We start from the raw sequence: 19,972 nt of genomic DNA, 5'->3' as shown, positions 1-19,972 counted from the left end.
TAAGACATCTAGAAACTGCTTTTGATCAAAGGCAGAATCCTATTTCAATAATCCACTGTGGTGCCAACTTCAGAGAGGGAGAACGAGAGAAGATTAGTGTCACGTTACCCCAGTATTGTATACTTCAACTTGCAAACAGAGCAGGAGAACGTGTCGTCCTCAGTATGGGAGAAACAGCAATATATTTTATACTATACGACTTTGATGGTTTTTCAAACTTCAGTAGAGAGCTGTGGAGGAACTGAGTGACATGAAAAGTGTGTTGCAGTCACCACCTAGTGGAATTAAAAGCAATGAGATAATCAAAAGATTTTCTCTTTGCCATGAACGTTCACTTGTTGAGTGCTGAGCTGCTTTACGCACGTTAGAAAACAATTTAAAGGATGAGCTGTAGGTTCTGCAGTCAGCATAAAAGCAGAGGTGGAGCGTACTTAAGTGTATCACGCTTAACTTAACGCACTTGATATTCACATTTCAGGCTACTTTATACTTCTACATTACATTTTAGAGGTAGATGTAGTACTTTTTAGTGCATTATACTGCATTTATTTGACAGCGTTAGTTACTTTACTTTTTATTTTTGCTTTAATTCAGATTATCATTATAACTAAACTAATGAATGATGGTATATTTTTATAGATTAACCTACCAAACATTATAAAGGAAGTTCAAATGAGCTCCACTTTTCCCGGCTCTAATATTACGGGTGCTTACATATTAAATTAGTTTTACTTTCATCCTTATTCCATCTTACTTTTACCGTCTTCAAGTAAGTTTCTCTTTTATTCTTTTTTTTTTATCCATTTTCATGTTCATTATGTAATTTCTTTGTTTTAAAACACTTTGAGCTGCAATTCCTGTATGAAAGGTACTATACATATCAAGATTATTATTATTATTATTATTATTATTATTATTATTATTATTACTTTGAAATAGGTTATTTTTCAGAATGAGTACTATTATAGCATTACTCTTGATATTCAGTATATTTTGATAATATTTTGGTTTTGCCACTATTTCCTCCATTAATAAAACAAATACTAGTAGATAAGGATAAATCTTCTACTGACATCTAATGGTGATTCTTGGACCTTGGAAAATTCAGTCTCCAATTATTTATTTATATAATGTGTAACATTTTTGACTACCACAGCGAGGAGAAGAGCTACTTGGATTGAAGTGCCATCGCTGTGATCAGCTCAGTATTTGGAGCTTAAGCATGTGATAAATGTAAAATCTGTCAGGAAATCTTGTTTGGCTTAAAGAAAACTCTGTCTTTTACAAGAAGCTTCACATTGCTGTGTAGCGGCCAGTGATCCAAGCACAATATTTTTAGAAATGTTATTTACTTTTCCCTCACAGAGACACTGTTGAGGGATTTTTCCCCTGAACTGTTTTAACTGGATTTTTTTCCTTTTTTTTTTTTTGCTGTTTTGTTGAAATAATGTCTGCACATGGTGCCAAGTTTCCAGCAATTGATAAGCATGTCCTCAAACTGAAGCCAGGTGGTGCTATTTGAGTTTCCAGCGTGTGTTTCCTTACAGTCTGGATGCTTGGAAATCAATAATTGCAGATACATGAAGAGCTATTTGATCAGCTGTGTGACTCAGAAATAATTTTAATTAGAAGGAACTTTGTGCAAAACAGTAACTTTTCAAAAGCTTTGGTTGTACTTGATTGTTCGAGTTGTACTTTTCCCTTCATGAAGACGCCGATCTGTATTCAAACATAATGTATTTGCCTGAAAATAAGACTTTGCAGTGCCCAGATGTTTTCCTCAGGTGAGTGAAGGGTCAGTACTGGGATTGTTTTGTGTGTCGTGGCTCCACCTAGTGGTGAATACAAGAAACTACAAGGAGTCTTCAACGGTTGGCACTTGTTAGTCCATCAGCATACCATACAGCTAATATATCAGTTAATATGAGTTCAGAATACAACCACTGAGCAAGAAATATATGTAAAAATGTCACTGTGTGGTGTGAACTCTATGTGTACACTCATCAGCAGTGTAATTATGCGTATAACTGGACGTTGCAACAGTCAGTAGAATTAATTTCAAAGGGTTTATTTAGAAGAATACTGTCAAAAATGCAAACTTAGGTTTGTACAAAGCAAATTAATCACAGGACATGACACACTTGCAACACAAAGTATACATTTCAAGAATAGTAGATAAAAAGCACCATTTTTCAAGACTAGATTACAAAATGCATTAAAAAAAGGGTTTACTGGGCATATCAAGTACAATGATAATTCAGGAAAACTTCATGAGTTTATGAACACTTCTTAACTTTAAACTTTTAGTCTCTGAGGATGTTCTCGTTTCCTTCAAGAAGAACACAGCTATTCTGAATAAGGCACATGGTTCAAAGCATTGGACACTCAAAAACATAAAAGAAAAAAGAAAAAAAAAACATTTAAGAAGCTTGATACTCTGGCATTTGAAGCGACATCTCTTTGGCACAGCTGCATGATTTTGTGAGAGACATGAACTCTATCACGTAAATGAGCATGACAATGTTAACTTGACAACACTATGTACAAAATGTATGTAAAAATGTTATAAATATGTCTAAAAACCACAGACACTATGTACATCTTTGTACTGAAGCAAGGCAGGATTACTCGTCTTTGTTATCACGCACGATGGATTTGTGGAAGTCGGGTGCCAGCATGCAACAAAAGTCAATATGTCACCAATGCCGTTCTAAACACATTCTGAAGTTACCGCAGGAAACATGTGCAGTGACACTCAGCCTTTGTTAGAATTCACAATGTGAACGGGTTTGATATTTTTCAGCATGGGATGGGAACATAATGCTTTCTGAAATACAGCTAAAAACAATCCCCAGCAGTGATAAATGTCTCCATTTTGTGTTTACAATTGTTAGTGACACATGCACTTTTGTTGTATTGTTGGGATGTCAGTCTATGGTCTGTGGGCAGTAGGCACAGTGCGATGTTGTTGTAAGGGGTATCCTTACTACCCCTCCTCTTCTCTCCTCTGCTCCTTCTCTCATTCTTTCTTCCTAAGGACGATATAAATGAGGCCGCTGATGAGACAGAGAGGGAAAGCCACCCAGGCCAGCACGTAGGCATAGCCGAACTGCAATCCATTATCCGGACTCATCACCGTGTAGATGATCGCCCCGCACATCACGAACACACCTAAGGGAGAGACGACAGGAGAGGTGAGGGGGATCTTGCAACTCCACCCTTGTCTGCTCTGGGTGTGTCCGGCCGGCATGTGATCGAGTCATACTCACATGCCAAAATCTGGAAGATGGCGGTGAAGAAGAAGCGTCCGCCCTTGACCAGTCTGAACAGCTGATACAAGAACGCAATGAGGGAGAAGAAGCAGAAGAGTATCGACAGGATCATGAGGGCTTGAACTGCCTGGATCCAGTCTGGAAGAGAAAAGATGAAGAGCGAGAGTTTAAACACTTGAATGCACAACGCATCACTTTGGCTTGTTTTCTGGGATTGCTGACAAACCTTCATTGCTGGCTGGTTTGCAGTGGTAGCCTCCACTAGTTGTCATGCAATTGTACCATAGATCTGTGCTCCCATCTCCACCTACAGTCCAGGCCTGGGACACACAACAACACAGAACCATTTAAACACACTGCAGCACGAGTCTGACCCTTTAACAGCAACAACGATCACACAGTGAGCAGCTGGAGTGTGTGCCAGCTTACTCACATTCACAGTTTAGACTGAAAGAAGTGGAACCTACACTGGCTGCTGTGGACACAATGAGAAGAATGAGGGCGATAAGGTGCAAGATGAGCACTCCGAGCAGGATGAGCAGCATTTTTCGAGTAGATCTAGAAGAATACAGACAGAAGAAGTCAATCCACATGAAGTTACAACCCCGCCAATCCCCCTTGTCCACTATCCGCGCGTCTCGACGCTAGATGGCGCCGTTTCCTCACTTGGGCACCAACCGCAATGTTTACCTCAATGTGAAAGTATCCGCTTACAAACGTAGAAAGAAAGACGGAAGGAACTTTAATTTCTTCCCGATGGTACTAAAAATGGTCAGAGTTGACTCTGGGCTGTACAAATCGATTCTCGAGTTGATTTCAATGAACTTTTGATCCGCGTTGATCCATTTACAAGATTTAATTACAGTTCGTTAATTTAAACGAGGCGTGTTTGCATAATGAGTCTGAAAAAAAGAAAGCCCCAGACGATGAAAAGCTTGGCTGTGGGTCGATAGGAGTGAACGAAAGAATGATTCACGACTAATCGATGCATGCTGCTGGAAAAACAAACTCAACCCATCTGCATGAAAAACATTCCAGCGTAGTGCCGCCATGCGTGCGCCTCCACCTTCTCCACTTCAGTCTCTGCTGTGAGAATATAAAACATATCTACACCTAAAGCGGGAGCAGTCGAGCGAGCCAGGCGCCACATATGAGACTAAGTGCGTTTTCGCGTCATTTACGTAAATCCAAAGTCGATTTAGAGTCCAGGGGTGAAGTCCTGTTGCATGAGTGGAAAAACAAAGTCAATGGAAAAAGAAAAAAGAAAAAAGAACAATCATTTCACAGACTAAAACAAAAACTCCGACACATTAAGTCCAACTTACAAGAAAAGGCAAAGCGAGAGGTTTTGAGTCCGTGAAAGGGGAGCGCCGGAGTGAAGAGTTGGGGAAAGTATCGGCGGGGATCTTCTCCTCTCGACTCTTTCTCTGTAGCTACTATTCCAGATGTGGCTCACACACCCCAGTCAGACTCTTTCTCCGCCTGAGAACACCGCCCTGCAGGCCCTGCACGTCACCAGAGGCCCGCTCCAAAGCCTTTCCTTTTTTTCTTCCTTTCTTCCTTCTCCTCGCTGTGGTAGCCTATCATCAGGATTGTACTAAAGTCCGCAGGATGGAGTATCCTGTGGTATCACTGTGCAAACCGCAACGCCTTAAAAACGTAGTGTGACTGACTTTGCATTTATGCCCCCCCCCCCCCCCCCCCCCCCCCCCCCAAAAACAGCTTTTATTTCATACCTGCTGATAAAACAAAACGATTACATAACATTTCAGTTCCAGTGAGGGCATGTTGTGTCTGTGGTACTCTGTTTTTTTTATGAATCATGTGTTACTGATGTATTTTATGGCTGTGATCTTTCTATGATCCCTATAAACAGCATGATCCTGCACCCCAAGCTGTCCACTGTCAACATACTGCACATTAATTGCAGGATGAGCATATTCCTTTACTGTCATACAACTAGTCTGTATTCTACATCAACACAGCAGAAATTCAAATTTTAAGTGGCCCCATCTGGCCACCCACATGAAAGATTCTGGGGCCCCACTGACCTGAAATCCTCACAACTTGAGCTTTAGCTGGCAGGACAGTCAGGAGGACTCTTCACCTCGTTCCAGATGGTTGACAGTGGCGCTACTGACCCTCACTGAGTGGCTGAACTTAAATGTACACATTGAGCTTCATAAGCCACACATGTCTGGCAGTTTTCTATCCAGATAGTGTGTGTGCTTGCATGTGAATCAGCCCTCTGGAGGCCCCATGGTATGCCCAGAATGCCCGTGTGTGTGTGTATGTGCGTGTGAAGCAGGCCTCCTGTTTACTCCTGCGTCTGCAGACAGAAGGGAGAGTTTGTCCGCTGCCAAAGGGAGTTAACACGGTGCAGTGTTTCGGTCATGCTAAATTGATGCAACGGCCTGGCTCTCCACGCACCCACGACTGAAGAGTGAGTGACAGGGACTGCCCGGCACAGCCTGCCGTGGTTCCACATCCCTCATTTTGCTGTGGTCTCAGGCCATTTCCTCGCAAGTGACGAAGCTGTAAACCAAACCAGAATGCGAACAACAACAACAACAACAGTGTCAAAGGAACGAGTACACATTTGCTTGTTTTGAAACCCTCCCGGTCCAAACGTGATTGTGATCAGCTGCTGCAGTCAGAGAACACAGCTTTAACGCCCCCTCCAGCACTCTCTCCTCTTCCTTGCAGTTTCTGGCTCATCAGGTGGATTCCTGTGGCCTGTGTTTGTAAACACGCGAGGGGAGGAACTGCAAGCTGCTGCCCAGGCTCGCTGTGGGATGCCGGGGTGAGGCAGGAGCCGAGAGTCCCGGCAGAGCTGGAGGAGGCAGGGGGAGAGGCGGCTCTTTGACAACCAGCCGACCACTCAGCTGGACGTGGTGCTGTTCATGAAGATGTAATTGGTGCAGTGGTGAGGTGCAGGGCAGTGCCAGCAGCAGCAGGGTGAGGAGAAGTCAAACCTGGCTGCCCAGCTGGAGCAGGTGTGTGTGGAGTCTATAAAATGTCACAGTGGTCCAACTCTCCTCTTTGGTCAGGGAGGATTCACACATAATCCCGCCCTGTTACTCACCATGTTCAGGGCAGAGGAGGAAAGGGCTGGATTGCTTTTTCCTGCTGAAGTGTAAAAAATGTAAAGAAAACATCAACAAAGGTATCTTTAAATTCTAAATCTGCTCTGTTGTTGTTGAAGTTCTCGTAACGGAGCATCTGTGATGCATTCCTCAGCAAATGAAGCTTCTCAGAGTGAGCTACGGTTACAGGAACCCCACCCTTTCTTCATTACAACTTTTATTAACTTTAATTTAATAAACCTTGAGCTCGCACCCATCTTATCATTACACAGCGGTTGGATTTTTAATAATTTTTTATAAAACTGCAGTTGTTATTTGAGGTTTTGTGACAATTATTTCAGTCTGAAACACACCCAGTCATAGTGAGGACACTCTAACAGATGTATGTGCCTGGTTTCACACACTTTACCTCGCTCGCTTGTTAGCACCAACCTCTCTGACTGATTACTTTGTGCTGTCAGTGATAGCTCAACCATAACACCGGAGAGTTATGATCTGTTTCACACGGCTGATAACACTGGAAACCATCCAAAACCTTTTACCCCCATTAAAGGAAAACACACAGCTCCTCTTCTTTTGAAGGATTACAGAGCAAACAGGCTGGAGCAGCTTCACCAGTAACTATAGTCATGACCATTGTGACAAGGCCGCGGCTGAAATTTAAAACCGACACACCCTGCTTCATTGATGGATTCACCAGGAGACAGGTGAGCTGCTTTTTAGAGAGCTGGTTAGTGGAATTGCCAAAGTTTCAGGATTTTTAACGGGAGTATTTTTCCCCAGATGAATCTCACGGAAAAGCAACAGTGCTGTTAAAGCAGTACCTCGAGCAAAACAGCTGACCTAAAACATAACCACAGTGGCGTCATTGTGATTTCACTGATATTTACTGAAAGTACAAATTGTAACGCTATTAAAAAAAAATGCTTTGGAAAAAAATCTGTTTTTAATAGGAAATCACACCATCCTTCATGAAAATGCACGTGGATAGCTCCAGTTTGGACATGATCCTCTAATTCTTCTAATGTCCCTACAACTATAATATATTGATTTTACTGTTGGCTTGATATGGCTGTTAAACTTTAGATCTGAATGTACAATTGCACCAGTTATTCTGGATCAGCTTCATTGTTAAGGACAAGGTGAGTGCTAACTTTCGGTTTTCTTTTTGATGATGTCAGGTTTGTGTTCACCTCACATCGCATCAAAAGTCAAGTCGAGACTTGTGTTATAATCGAGGCGTATTACTGGAATGGTCTTCTGTTTCCTGACAATGATTCATCCTCATTTCAGGCCCAGTCTCGGTATACAGCGCTGGGCTCCACCTGCAGGAGTGGCCAAATGACTGTTGGACTCTGCCAGCTCCAATAGCAAACAGAGACTGAGAGAAGAGTGAGACAATTAGGGATTAGGTGGTTTTGGATCTGACCCTGGCTTGCCTTGCCTGGAGGACGTCTTAGTAGGACAGCTGGACAGGCATATTTTACTCGTGGGAATATGAAGGAATGGCGGAACGCCTCAGTGCTCCTTCACCTATGGAAGCCGCTGCCAAAACAAGAGGAAACACTAAAGCTCTGAAGTCAGTCTTGCCACATGTCATCAGGAGTAGCTGACAACGCCTCTCCAAACACACACAAAAAAAGTCAGGTCATCTCACTGGTCATCTCTGGCTCATCACAGCTGGGAAATCTTGAAGTCTACTCCAGCTGCTCTGCAGATCTCCATGCTTTTGTTACAGCTTGGGTTAGTTTCATCTGTTTGTGCTGTGACCCTGTTTGGTGAAAATGCATCCCTCAGCTCGCTTTGAAACCATAGACAGCGACATTCCTCTTGCAGATGCATTCTCGGCTTTCCAGGATGTGTACGGCTCTTTCCTTGTGCTGCCCCATCCTCAGGCCTGGACTGGCCTGTCTGTGTTGCTCTTAGTGTTTGTGTTTCACCACTTAGTGACTATCAGATAACATCCCACAGACCACGCAGGAGGAACTATAGAGGAGCCCTCCAGAACCAGACCTATGTTAAAGGATTGCACACTTTCCAAGGCCATGTTAACACTGTTCACCCACTATGACAGTGACGCTAGACAGCATGTTGACACGACATGGACCATAAATATGCACAAAACGCACTCGCAAAGAGACAAGCACCCTGGATTCTGTCATCTCAAATGTGACCTGGCCTCAGTCTGCAAGAGGCAGTGTCTGCAGCTTATCTTTGTGAGGCTGCTCTATCAAAAATCTCTCTGTCCTGTGTGAAAGCAACATAATATGCGCAAGTTTAAAGCAGGTTCATATTAGAGCATCTGTGCCTTGCATGCCCCATCTCACCTCTCCCATTTTAAACTCTGAAGCTCCAAAATGGACCATGACAAAGCTGAAGATCTCCATTGGCTGGGAGCAAAATCAGATAACACGGGCCAAGATGTTATAGAGAGGAGAGTGGCTCCATTTCTTTCCCTTTAGAAATGGGCCTGTCCCTCCCTGTGAAACAACAACAACCAAATAAATCAGAGACATACGGCATGACGAGCTCCACATTGTGGCACCCTAGTGATCCTAAACATGTGCTAATCATTAGCCCCTGGCTTCCTGTTGGAGTCGATGTCATCAGCGCACACATCCCAACAGGCAAGACCAGCATACAAACTGTTGCTTCAAATCAGAGTGATACTGGCCTCAGGGGTTTGGAATGAAGCAATAAAAGCTATGAAAAAATTCAATTTGAATCGCCTTGCTCTGATTTCTACAAGATCTCACAGCTCCATTATCTACAGATAAATGTCAAAGCTACATCAGATACACTCCATGCTAGTTATTTTCAATTGCAATCAAATGTGTCTGAATGAACACTCATGGTCATATGATTCTTTCGCTTTGAGATCTGCAGCTAAAATCCCCTTTAATTCCCAGCGAAGAAAAATAATTCTTGCCTACTTCTTATCAGTGCCTTCCTCATTCCTGCTGTTGTGCTATCTTTTCCAGGCAGAGTGTCTGTGCTCCTTTGACAGCTAACAGTGCAACACTTCCTTTATAGGCTGCCAGTTCAGGCGCATTGTAAAGAAAGGTGTGCGCCAGGGTTTTGTTTCCTAAAGTGTTGCCAGTACTTTGTAGATTTGGAAATCTAATCTAGCTGGAGAATAAAGAGATGATTCTAAGTGGTTATTATATAATCCATTTATTTGTTGGATGTTTGTAGAAATCATATATAGAGGTCAAAGGTCCGAAAAGGCCATTGCAAACAGCTATAGCACCGAACTCATTTACTCTCTGAGATGAGATGTGTTTACATGATGAGCAGGGGTGAGCGCAGCATGGTACCCTGAGACCATGAGGACATTTTTACACCAAGTGTGAGGTTCTGACTGAGGACAGCTAGCAAGTGCTAGCTATTGTGTTGTGGGAAAGAACAGGCGCTAAAGTAAAAAGCATGAATACGGGCATCCTTAAGCATGCTGCTGAGCGAGCCTTATCTCTGTCCAGATCAGGCTCTCTGCTTACATTGTGAGTCATGTAGCTGCTGATACATGAAACCAAACTTGATAATGGAATCCATAATACTCATGATGTTTTGGCTTCCTTGTCTGTGTTTGTAGAAGATGATGGCTGGTCAAACTTTGGTTTGCGTTTGGGGAATGTGGTGATACACATACATGTCTGACAGCTAGCCTAGCGACTGTACCGTGGCCTGGCCAAAGGAAGCTGCGGGTGTGCCGTAAAGCCTGGCTTGGAGCGGAGTCTGTGTGGGAATCTGTGTTGTGTGTGTGCTCATCCGTCGGCATCGGTCTGGACTGCAGCCTAGAGCAGCCACTCACACGAGATGTGCGCCGAGCCCACTGACAGCTCCGCTCAGTGGAAGAGTGAAGGAGGAGGTGAGGATGGACTGATAAATCCTGGCAGACGCAGAGATGCACAAGCACGTGCTACAAATCCACACATGCACAATGCCTGTACTTGAAAACAACCACAAATGCACAAACACCCTTCCCATACTCCAAAATGAACACAAACACTGTCTGTGAAATGCCTCTCCCTGGCCTTAAAGCAATAATGTGTGAGAAATTCATCTTTTTTATGCTAGCAGGATATGGTTCTAGGGATGGCAAATTTGGTTGGTCAGTCTGATTGGCAGTTGCTCAAATGCGTGAAGACTGAAATGTCTACTTGATAAATTTCCATGAAATGTTTTACAGATTTACAGATATAGTCTCCTCAGAGGATGAATCCTACTGACTTTGGCGACCTCCTGATTTTATCTCTGGCACCACCAATAGGTTGACATTTTTATTTTTTAGTGAAAAGCCTCCACAACTATTGGATGTATTACCATAAAGTGTTGTACACACAATAATTTTCCCCCTTACAGTGAATTTTAATAACTTTGATGATCCCTTAACTTTTCATCTAGCACCAACATGAGGTCAATTTATTTTGTTTATGGCCAAAAACCTGAAAAACTAACTACATTCCCATCAGCCTGTACTTTATTTTTGGTGCTAATTGCCAAATGTTAGTATGCTAAATGCTAAACCAAGGCAATACCATCGTAGATGGCATGACATGTTAGCACACTGACATTAGCATTTAGCTCAGCACAGCCACACAGAGCAGCCGTCAAAGCTGTGGGCTCATTGTCTTTTTACGCCTTTTCATCATTTGTATGATGTCATTGTGATGAGTTCATGAAGATTTATAAAAGCTAAGTATGTGTGTGTGTGTTTGTGTGTGCGTGTATGTGTGTGTAGGCTTTTCCAAGAACAAAATCTTCTCTGGCTAGTAAGAAATGAGCACTAAACATAATTGGATTGAAATAGATAGAAAAACAATTGGTTAACCGCCATAACTGACCACAAAAAGGAAAGCCTGTTGCCACAGAAACTGAAATCTCCTTGGAGGAAAATCTAAGAAAAAAATTATCATAGTACTGGCCGCATTGTTTGTCTGCGGGACGACATCTTTAAAATGTAGAGCATCAACTAAACAGCAGCCACTGCCCATCATGAAATATGTGTCCAAAATCCCCATAAAACACAGATCTACAGTTGATCTAATTCAACTCTAACTGCAAGACAAACTAAAAAGTTGCCTCCTCCAAAAAGTGCAATTTTTCCACAAATATAAAAGAAGGTGCTGGAAGAGCTTAATTTATACAGACTACTACATGTTCCTATATACTACTCCAGCTGGATTTAAGACATAGCAGATCCTACCCACTCCCATCCCCGCCTAAACTCACTCTCCATCCAGAGCGATGAGAGATGTTGGGATGTATTGTTATGCTTTATGCATTCCAGATGAGACCATAGCCTGTTCCCCCACCCATATGAGTGTTTCAAAACATGTGTTCTGCTACGTTCCTTTGACGTAATGCATTTCACCCTCTCATGACAAATGAAAAGTTGGGTGTGGCAGCGTTACAATGATAGTAAAAAACAATATCTAAACATATTCAACGTTTCTTTTCTTTGGAAGCATTTCCTCCCGATTCTTTCCATTTGAAAGCAAAAGGCTTCAGGAGGAATGATTAGAAATGAGGCCTCAGCTATGACACCAAAAACTGAGGTTTAAAATGTGCGAGCGGAAAAATTACATTAAATCCCATTCTTGGCCATATGCTACAGGCAAGTTGTGAACTCAGAGAAGAAAATATAGCATGGCAGCTTGGATTGAACTACTTCTTCAGAATCGTGGGGGGGAGGGGGGATGGGGTGGAAAGACTTAATTGAAAACAGGGGTTGTTTTTATATTTTTCCATTATAAAGTTACCCTCTCAAAACAATTACCTGGGCTCTCATTACAGTGGGCCTACAGTTCAGTTTCAGCCTTGTTAAAAAAAAAAAAAAAAAGCTGGGCTCTTGCAAGACCTAATGTCTGTCTTTTGGGCTCAATAACCAATGTATTGTATAAATACCACAAGTGCAACCATGTGCTGACTACATACACAACAGCAAGCATGAGCTGGAGATGCATGCTCATGGAAACAGTCAAATATTTGAAGCCGCAATCAATATCTCTCTCTCTCTGCATCTTGCTCTCTCTTACACACACAGAAACTACAATCACAACGCAGCTGACAACCTAAACTACCACTTTGGGGATGTGGGGGTTTTCCAAGGAGAATATTTAATTCTCTGAGGTCATGGTTGTGTTTGTAGATCTCCCAGTCTGTAAAAACTACACACATGGTTGTGGGAGGAGGGAGTGGGCCGTGCTGGCCAATTCCTGAGAATCACCAGACTAACTACAGTGTAAGTGTTGCACAACGGATGACTGGAAACCTGACTGGAAAGTCTGTGGTGACGGCAAAACTGTTTCACCTATCACCACAGCATCCAAATATCAGGAGGCTCGATGCCAACTCTGTCAGTCTCAGGATTGTATATTATATTTCATATTTGTCAGTCTGTGGTTGCCCCATTTAGAATTATAATGAGCAGTGTGGGATTATCTGTGCCACCGTTAAGGCCTAAAAATGACCAGTGATTAAGTCCCAATGAAAGTGCTGGTGACCAGGAAATTCCAAATTCTTTAAGCAGTTCTTTCCATTGAGTGGCCTTTCCTCCATCTGTGTGTGTGTGAATGTGTATTACTCACGTTGTGGGGACATATGTAAATCTCTTACACAGTGGGGACTCATCTTTCTTATGGTGACAAACACAAGTCCCCGTGAGGTAAATCATTCAATTTTAGGGTGAATGCTTGCGTTAGGGTTACGATTAGGATTAGGGTTAGGCAAGCAGTGGTTATGGTTATGGTTAGCGTAAGCCTTCAGGAAATGAAAAGAAGTCTATGAAATGTCCCCAAAAGTGAAGCAAACACAACTCTCTGTGTGTGTGTGTGCTTGAGTCACTGTCTGGCTGGCTCTCTTCCCTCAGTGAGAAGTGATGGGACAGGCTGTAGACGACAGGCAGCTGGATCGACCGAAACACACACAAACACACACTGCAGGCCACCCTGGTCACACCCAAGGCATCCCAAGCACGCAGGGCCAGGCACTCACACAGTGGTCTCTAAAAATGCCTACGGCTTCGTGGGCGACTCACTCTCACTATGGGAACATGTGTGAAAGAGGGGGTCAGTGTTTGATAGCGGAACGCTGTGGATATACCATATGGTGAAGGGCTCAGTTAACAATAAGATTAAGAATGAATAGATAGAGCTGTGACAGTGGGCCAAGTGTCTCTCCTCTATCCTCCCATCCCAGGGGCTAACAGCATGATGACCTCACCCTGCCTCCACCCCAAACACTCCCCCTCCAACACTTCCTGGCTGGCCCACAGCAGCAGCACAGCTGGAGCATGCAACAGGAGAATAGTGAAAAAAAAAGAAAAGTGATTTGGATGATTACTTAAGCGTTCCTTCTCTATTTGTTCCATCCTGCTCTGATTCACATTTTGTCCAACCTCGCTCTCGCTCACCAAGTCGGTCAAACACCCACGTAAGCATACTTGCGTACTTGAACACACACACACACACACACACACACACACACACACACACACACACACACACACACACACACACACACACACACACACACACACACGCGCGCGCGCACAAACATATGCACGCCCCATTCCCTCAAAGTTTGAGGTTTTCTCTGTCAACATGACGTTTTGCTGGAGATTGTGGTGTGAATGAGGCAGTGCTTCGCTTCAGACGAATCTGGTACAACTTTCTTTGCCTCTCTGAGTGAGCTGTCAGTCAAAGTAAACAGCTACAGATGGAGAGGGCCTTAACCAGGCTTAACCATGCTAGGTACACTGCCAAAAGGCAATTGTCTTATAGAGGAAAAGCCAGGAGATGGCCTCATGCTCAGCTGCGTCTTGCGTGCTCAGAGCCAGACTTGCCTTTGCTTTGCATGTAAAGCGTCACATTGTTTATGTTTAAAATAAACGCTGCAGTTAGATTTGAATTTCAAGCCTAAATCCACCCAGACAGAAAACTATCTCATGAAAGATAGGAGAACGTTAAGGTTGTTTAAGAGATCAAATAATTGTGCAGTTCTGTTTTTGGCAGTGGTTTTAATCCAGCATTTAAGTGAACATTTGCATTTATAGCACGTATGCCTGCAGGACGGTGGCTGCTTTTATGAGTGATTACCACTGCGGTACAGTCTTCTTTTTTGACACTCAGTAGAGCAGGAAAACGTATACTCTATGGTGAATTGATTATGTGCAATGTGTAAAAATTTTGCAGATTACTGCATCTTCATGTGCTTCATCTTCTTTTAGAACTCTTTGAGAACACTTTGCACATCACCCTGTTCCTCAGTCTGCATGCTCTGCTGGTTTTGACCTGTCTAAATTAAGTGTTTTAATTGTTTTATTAAAGTGAAATATAAATATAAATCCAGAGTTCAACTGTTGAATAATCAGAGAAAATAAAATAAACACAGCTCAACCCAACCCCAACAGTCACACAAACACACTCAAAACATCTGTTTATGGTCTGCTGCCTCTGATTGGCTGCGTAATCTCAAAGGAGGAGGAGAGTCAGAGCCTGGACGGTAGGACGATGAAGAGAGCCAGCATCGGCCGGACTTTTCCCCCTCTCCTCTCCAGCTCAGCCCTGAGGGAATCCTGGCCAAAGGGAGGGGAGCGAGAACTGGATGACAGAGTTGTTAAATGGAGGACCAACACCCAGTACAGTGTGTTTTAAAGTCATCTCTCCACATGGAGCTCTGGGATTCTTCACCCTAGTGTTGTTTTCTATCTCCAGACACACCCTGATTTATGATGCTGTTGAGATTTGAGGAAAGTCAATGAGCCTTTAAGCTGCTGCAGTGTTTCCACTAGTGGAGGCTGCGTATGAAGTCCCATGAAAACAGGAAGGTGATCAGCTGTAATGGAAAGTGATATTAGCGGGGTGCGCTGTGAAATCACTGAGGTTCAGCCCTTGTGAACAGTGGACACTGTGTGTTTTATGAAGCTAATGGAGGAATGCACAGCGGCCTGAACACGGCCCCTCATCTCACCCGAGCGAGTATGAAGTAAGAAGTGAATAAGGAAAAGTTTAAATAACCTTTAACTTAGCTGTGAAATTTGAACTATTTTGAGTCGCATATCTTGGTATCCTTTTTGACCCTTGCTTATGAGTGCAAAAAAACCTCCAAACTAATATTCACTCATGTAGACTTTAATTTAAAGTACTTTGGAGGATGTGGAAAGTTGAAATTAGTTTGGAGAAACACAGAGAACCTTACTTTCAACATGCAAAGCCAGTATATATTAAAAATAACTTTAAATTGCTGAAGAAAAGAGGTGCTGAATGAAGGAAATGTGGACAAAAGGAGCCACTTATTTCCAGATAATCACCAGGCATCAGAGTGTCCTTCAGTTCCTCCTGTCCCTGCAGTGAACGAGTGGCACTGGCATTACTCATTATGTCAGGAGAGAGAGGGAAGATTAAGTTGAAGAAGGACTGGAGGGTCAAAGTTTAAAGCCAGCCGATGGGAAGTGACCTTTTGTGATCCCTCACTTCCTGGTCAGCTTTGGAGTATTTCGCTCCACAGTGGGCATGCAATGTCTACTAAACAAGGAGGGTATTGTATGGACATACAACCTCTGTTGGAATGGCGCCAAGTCTGTGTTGGCAAGGATGTAGCCTCACTGTGTGATCGGCAACTGAAGCCTCCTTTTATCAATCCTGCACTCACCAGTCAAATAACTGCTCCTATGGCTACCTCCAGAGTCTATATGTGGAAATCCATCAATGCTAAAAAAAAAAAAATTGATGCATGAAAATGTACTTTATTAGATGAAAAAATTCTTAAAAGTTTGTGCATGGAAGTTTACATTTCCCAACCTAAAGGTGTGGGTGTATGGGGCAGTGCAGCATGTGTGTGCTCTCCTTCCTCCACTGTCAGCCAGCCGTGGACAGGCCCTGGAAGGGAAGCAGCCCCTGGCAGAGAGGAGGGGGCTAGAGAGCAGCAGAGCCCCCAGCCCCATCCTATGTGGTCATGGCTGAGTGCAGGCCAGGCCAGGCCAGACCTCCTGGGGACGCACATGGCTGCAGGAACCGCTCTTCTCTTCAGCAGAGTGAGACAGGGTTTGCACAGCAGCGCACAGACAGAGGGACAGAATGGAAAATGAAGGGATGAATCATTGTGTCTGTGCTTATGGCAAAAATGAGTCCTCCACGTTCTGGATGCAGAAAATGGGACAGGACATCTGAAGAACCATGGCGGAATGTGATTGTGAAAACACACTGAAAGTTACATATATTTGTTCCAACTGTTTGTTTGTTCATTCATGGCAAGAACAATAAAACTTTGTTGCATACATTGTTTCAGTCTGCTGAGTTTCAGGCGGATTTAGCAATTGTGGTTCTGCAAGATGGAAAAACACGCTGCAGCGCTGACGAGCTCAGCCCAAAGAGGTTATGACACAATCTCCAGATTCATAGAGGAAACTGCTCCTTGCACAACAACTGGGGGAGAACGAGAGAGACAGGAGCTGCGTTTCCCTTGGAATAACTTTTCCATCTGAGAGAGCCGTACCCACATTCTGACATACCTGCAACAATCCCAGAGCGGGAACGCTGCACCGATGTTTAGAGGATGGGCTAATTTTTCACAGTCTTCGGCACAGGCATCTGAAGCTCTTTAAGGCAAGGACACCGGAGAAGTCTGGCATCCTCCCCGCTCCTCCTCCCACCACGTGTGTGTGGTCTCCTGCAGCTCCAGGGGTTTAGAGGTCAAGAGGTCAAATCTGGGTACTGGAATGTTTATGTTCGCTGCTCCTGTTAACACCAATATCCGTAGTGCTGCGTCTTGCACTCTTAGAGCGATACCTTGAGCCTATCTGTGAGGACACAAAGGGGAAGAATCCTAATGACAACATTTGTTAGTTTAATTGTTACTTAGCAGATTGAACTGAGGGCAGATGTTGGAAAGGCAAAGATAAATTACTCTGGCAATAAGTACTGAGACTCAATCCACGCAAAGGCAGCCAAGGAGACATGTCTTGAGTGAATGACTAACAAATATACATGATGATCTCATCAATGACAAAAACGTTTGAAATACAGTCAATCTTTAGCAGAGGGAGAGAGAGATCTTACTCCCTGGAACATTCATTTCCCTCTTTTGCTTAAAACTCACCCCAGTTCAGATTCTATACATCTTTTTATGGGCGAGCCCACTCACTGGGGTACAGTATGCCCTTCCAGATGTCGTGCATACATTTGGTCAGAAATGTGTCTGAAGGCATGGGAAAGGATGTCTGGATGCCATCCAGTTTTTTCATTCTCGCTTCCAGCCACAAACACACAGTTGGGGCTTTCTCGACCATCACGCTCGCCTTCCAGTTCGATGCCAGCAAACAACTCAATACACACACACACACACACACACACTCTCTGTCATACACACACCACACCCACTCACACTCCCCCCTCAGCGCAGAACTATCCAGCAGAAACGGCTGTTTGTTTATGACCCATTAAAAAAAAGGATTCGCAAAATGCTGCTGCAAACATAAAAGAAAAATGCTGGAGCTGCTTGGGGAGTGGTCTGGATTTTTTTCGGGGGGCTCACACGCTAATGTGTGTGCATGTGTGTGTGTGGGAGGGGAAAGGGAACAGAGCCAGGCAAAGGGCGGTATATGAACAATTTTGTATTCTGTTCCTTTTCTCCCCCATCCCCCACTTTTCACTTCCCTCCTTCACCCCCCTGTTCCCCTCCCCCTCCCCAGTCCCCTCCACCAGCAGGTTGTTTAATACTTTCCAGATTTCAGCATGCCGTCGGCCTCCTGGAAGAGCTGCTAGTCTGCTGATGGAATTTGGCGGAAAAGGTTGTGGGTCCAGGCTGGGGCTCCTGACATAATAAACCTAAAGGCAATGAGCGCCTCCCATTGGTGGCTCGAGTAAGAAAACACGATTTTCAAAGAGAGCTGGGAACCAAAGGGAAATGACATTTGACAGCCTCTGAAGCAGATGAGAAACTACATCCAGGCTGTTTGAGAGGGAGGAACAGCTGCAAGGCAGACTCAAATTACAATGAGTTTCTATGGGGGAGGGAGGTGAGCTGAGCCTCCTGAACAAATCTGCCATATCAAGTTCAAATATGCAACTCGAACAGTTGTGTTCACATCCTCCCTCTTACTACAAATCATCCAAATTATCTCATTTGACAGCCTTGGTGAGGCGTTAAGATTTTTTTTTTTTTTTTTTTTTCCCTTTGTTGACTGTTTGTCTGTAAAGTGTGGGTGTTGTTTTGGAGTGTAAAATGAAATAAAGCTTTTTACAGCCCCCAGTGTTAAATCAGCCAATTCTCTGACACACCCATCACTAGATGTGAGCCTCATGCTTCCACCACTAGGTGGCAGTAGATGATAATATTTAGACCCACAGCACACAAGAGAGATGTATAATTCAGTTAAGAAAGAACAAGACTTTTTGAAACAAATGCAAAAGGGGCGACTGGAGAAGATTTAGTTTTCCCCTCTCAAAGAAACAAACAAGAAAATCCAACGATCCCTAAAAAGAGTAACGACTGTATACAGAGAAAAGTAGGATCAATACCCCCACTGGTTTGTATTGACCATAACAATCAATATAAATGGCCTGTTTTTACCACAAGTGTAAGAATAATGACTTTTTCCAGCCCTCTGGCAGATCAGATGCAAGTATAATGTGAGGTGAAGGATTGAATGCGGGGGGGGGGGGGAGCAAAGGAGAAAGGAGTTCAGCATGTAGCTTCAGCGTGAGAGAGGGACGAGGGGGGACACGGGGTGAGACCTTGAACTGTCTGCACCGGGTGTTAACCACACAGAGCGCACTGAACTTTGACCGAGCAGCGAGGGGCTCACTAGCGTGTGAACAGCCAGAGCGCAGCCCGCAAAATGAAAAGTGACAGAGCTGTTCTGAGTCCATGATGACGAAGAGGACCCTGGTTTTAGGCGACCGCCAGACTCATCCATCCTCCAATCAGCAGGTCGAGAGGAATTACCTGTCGCCGTTTATGAATGCAGCTCCCCATAATGAACTTCACCTTCCTCCATCCATCTTTCACCCCTCCTACATCTGTGCTGATGAGAATACAGCTGCTCCATGGGGGTGTTCACTCTTCTCTCTCACATACACACATTTATTCATGAGTCACACATCATTTTCAGCTTGTATAGTAAATACTTAAGAGATATGTCCAACTAGGCCTCGATTGCTTCCTTCCTTCCTCCTCTGGGAGAGCCAGAGAATAGTGACAGGAAACGGAGGAGGAGGCACTCAAAGAATTCCTTTGCTAATGCTGCCGATTGAGCAGCACTTCTACCGCATTACCTTTTGACGCACGACCACAATAAAATATGCAGCAGCAAAGATGTTCAGGATCTCTTTTATTGAAAAATATAGGTTATTTAGGATAATACAGAAAAAGGGCTGTAAATATACAGTAAAGAAGACAACAGTAAGGCATAATATACAACATTATACAGAAAGACGACACTTCTCATTCGCACAACATTGTTAAACCCTAGAAACGACCTTGAACGCATCATGTAGTGTTTGAGTGATTGGAAATATAAATATCCAGTTATGCAAATGCATTAATTTCCTTCTACTTCCTGCATGATATCATACCTCAGAACACTTTTTTTTTTTACCCAGGAGATGAAAC

At 43.6% G+C, this 19,972-nt stretch overlaps 1 protein-coding gene across 1 annotated transcript; it reads right to left on the bottom strand.

The window, feature by feature from the left end:
- Positions 1 to 2,054: 2,054 nt before the first annotated feature.
- LOC139343600 (peripheral myelin protein 22-like) lies at positions 2,055 to 4,752 on the bottom strand. Its single transcript, XM_070981334.1, has 5 exons — positions 4,598 to 4,752; positions 3,740 to 3,830; positions 3,499 to 3,592; positions 3,270 to 3,410; positions 2,055 to 3,171 (listed from the first exon to the last, which is right to left on the bottom strand). Exons 2-5 carry the CDS (start codon positions 3,815 to 3,817, stop codon positions 3,020 to 3,022), a joined length of 465 nt encoding a protein of 154 aa, XP_070837435.1. The 5' UTR covers positions 3,818 to 3,830; positions 4,598 to 4,752; the 3' UTR covers positions 2,055 to 3,019.
- Positions 4,753 to 19,972: the final 15,220 nt, after the last annotated feature.

Source organism: Chaetodon trifascialis, chromosome 15 (genome assembly GCF_039877785.1).
Source record: "Chaetodon trifascialis isolate fChaTrf1 chromosome 15, fChaTrf1.hap1, whole genome shotgun sequence".
Lineage (NCBI taxonomy): Eukaryota > Metazoa > Chordata > Actinopteri > Chaetodontiformes > Chaetodontidae > Chaetodon > Chaetodon trifascialis.
Note: the sequence above shows the minus strand (reverse complement) of the source record. Positions and strands in the feature narration are given on the sequence as shown.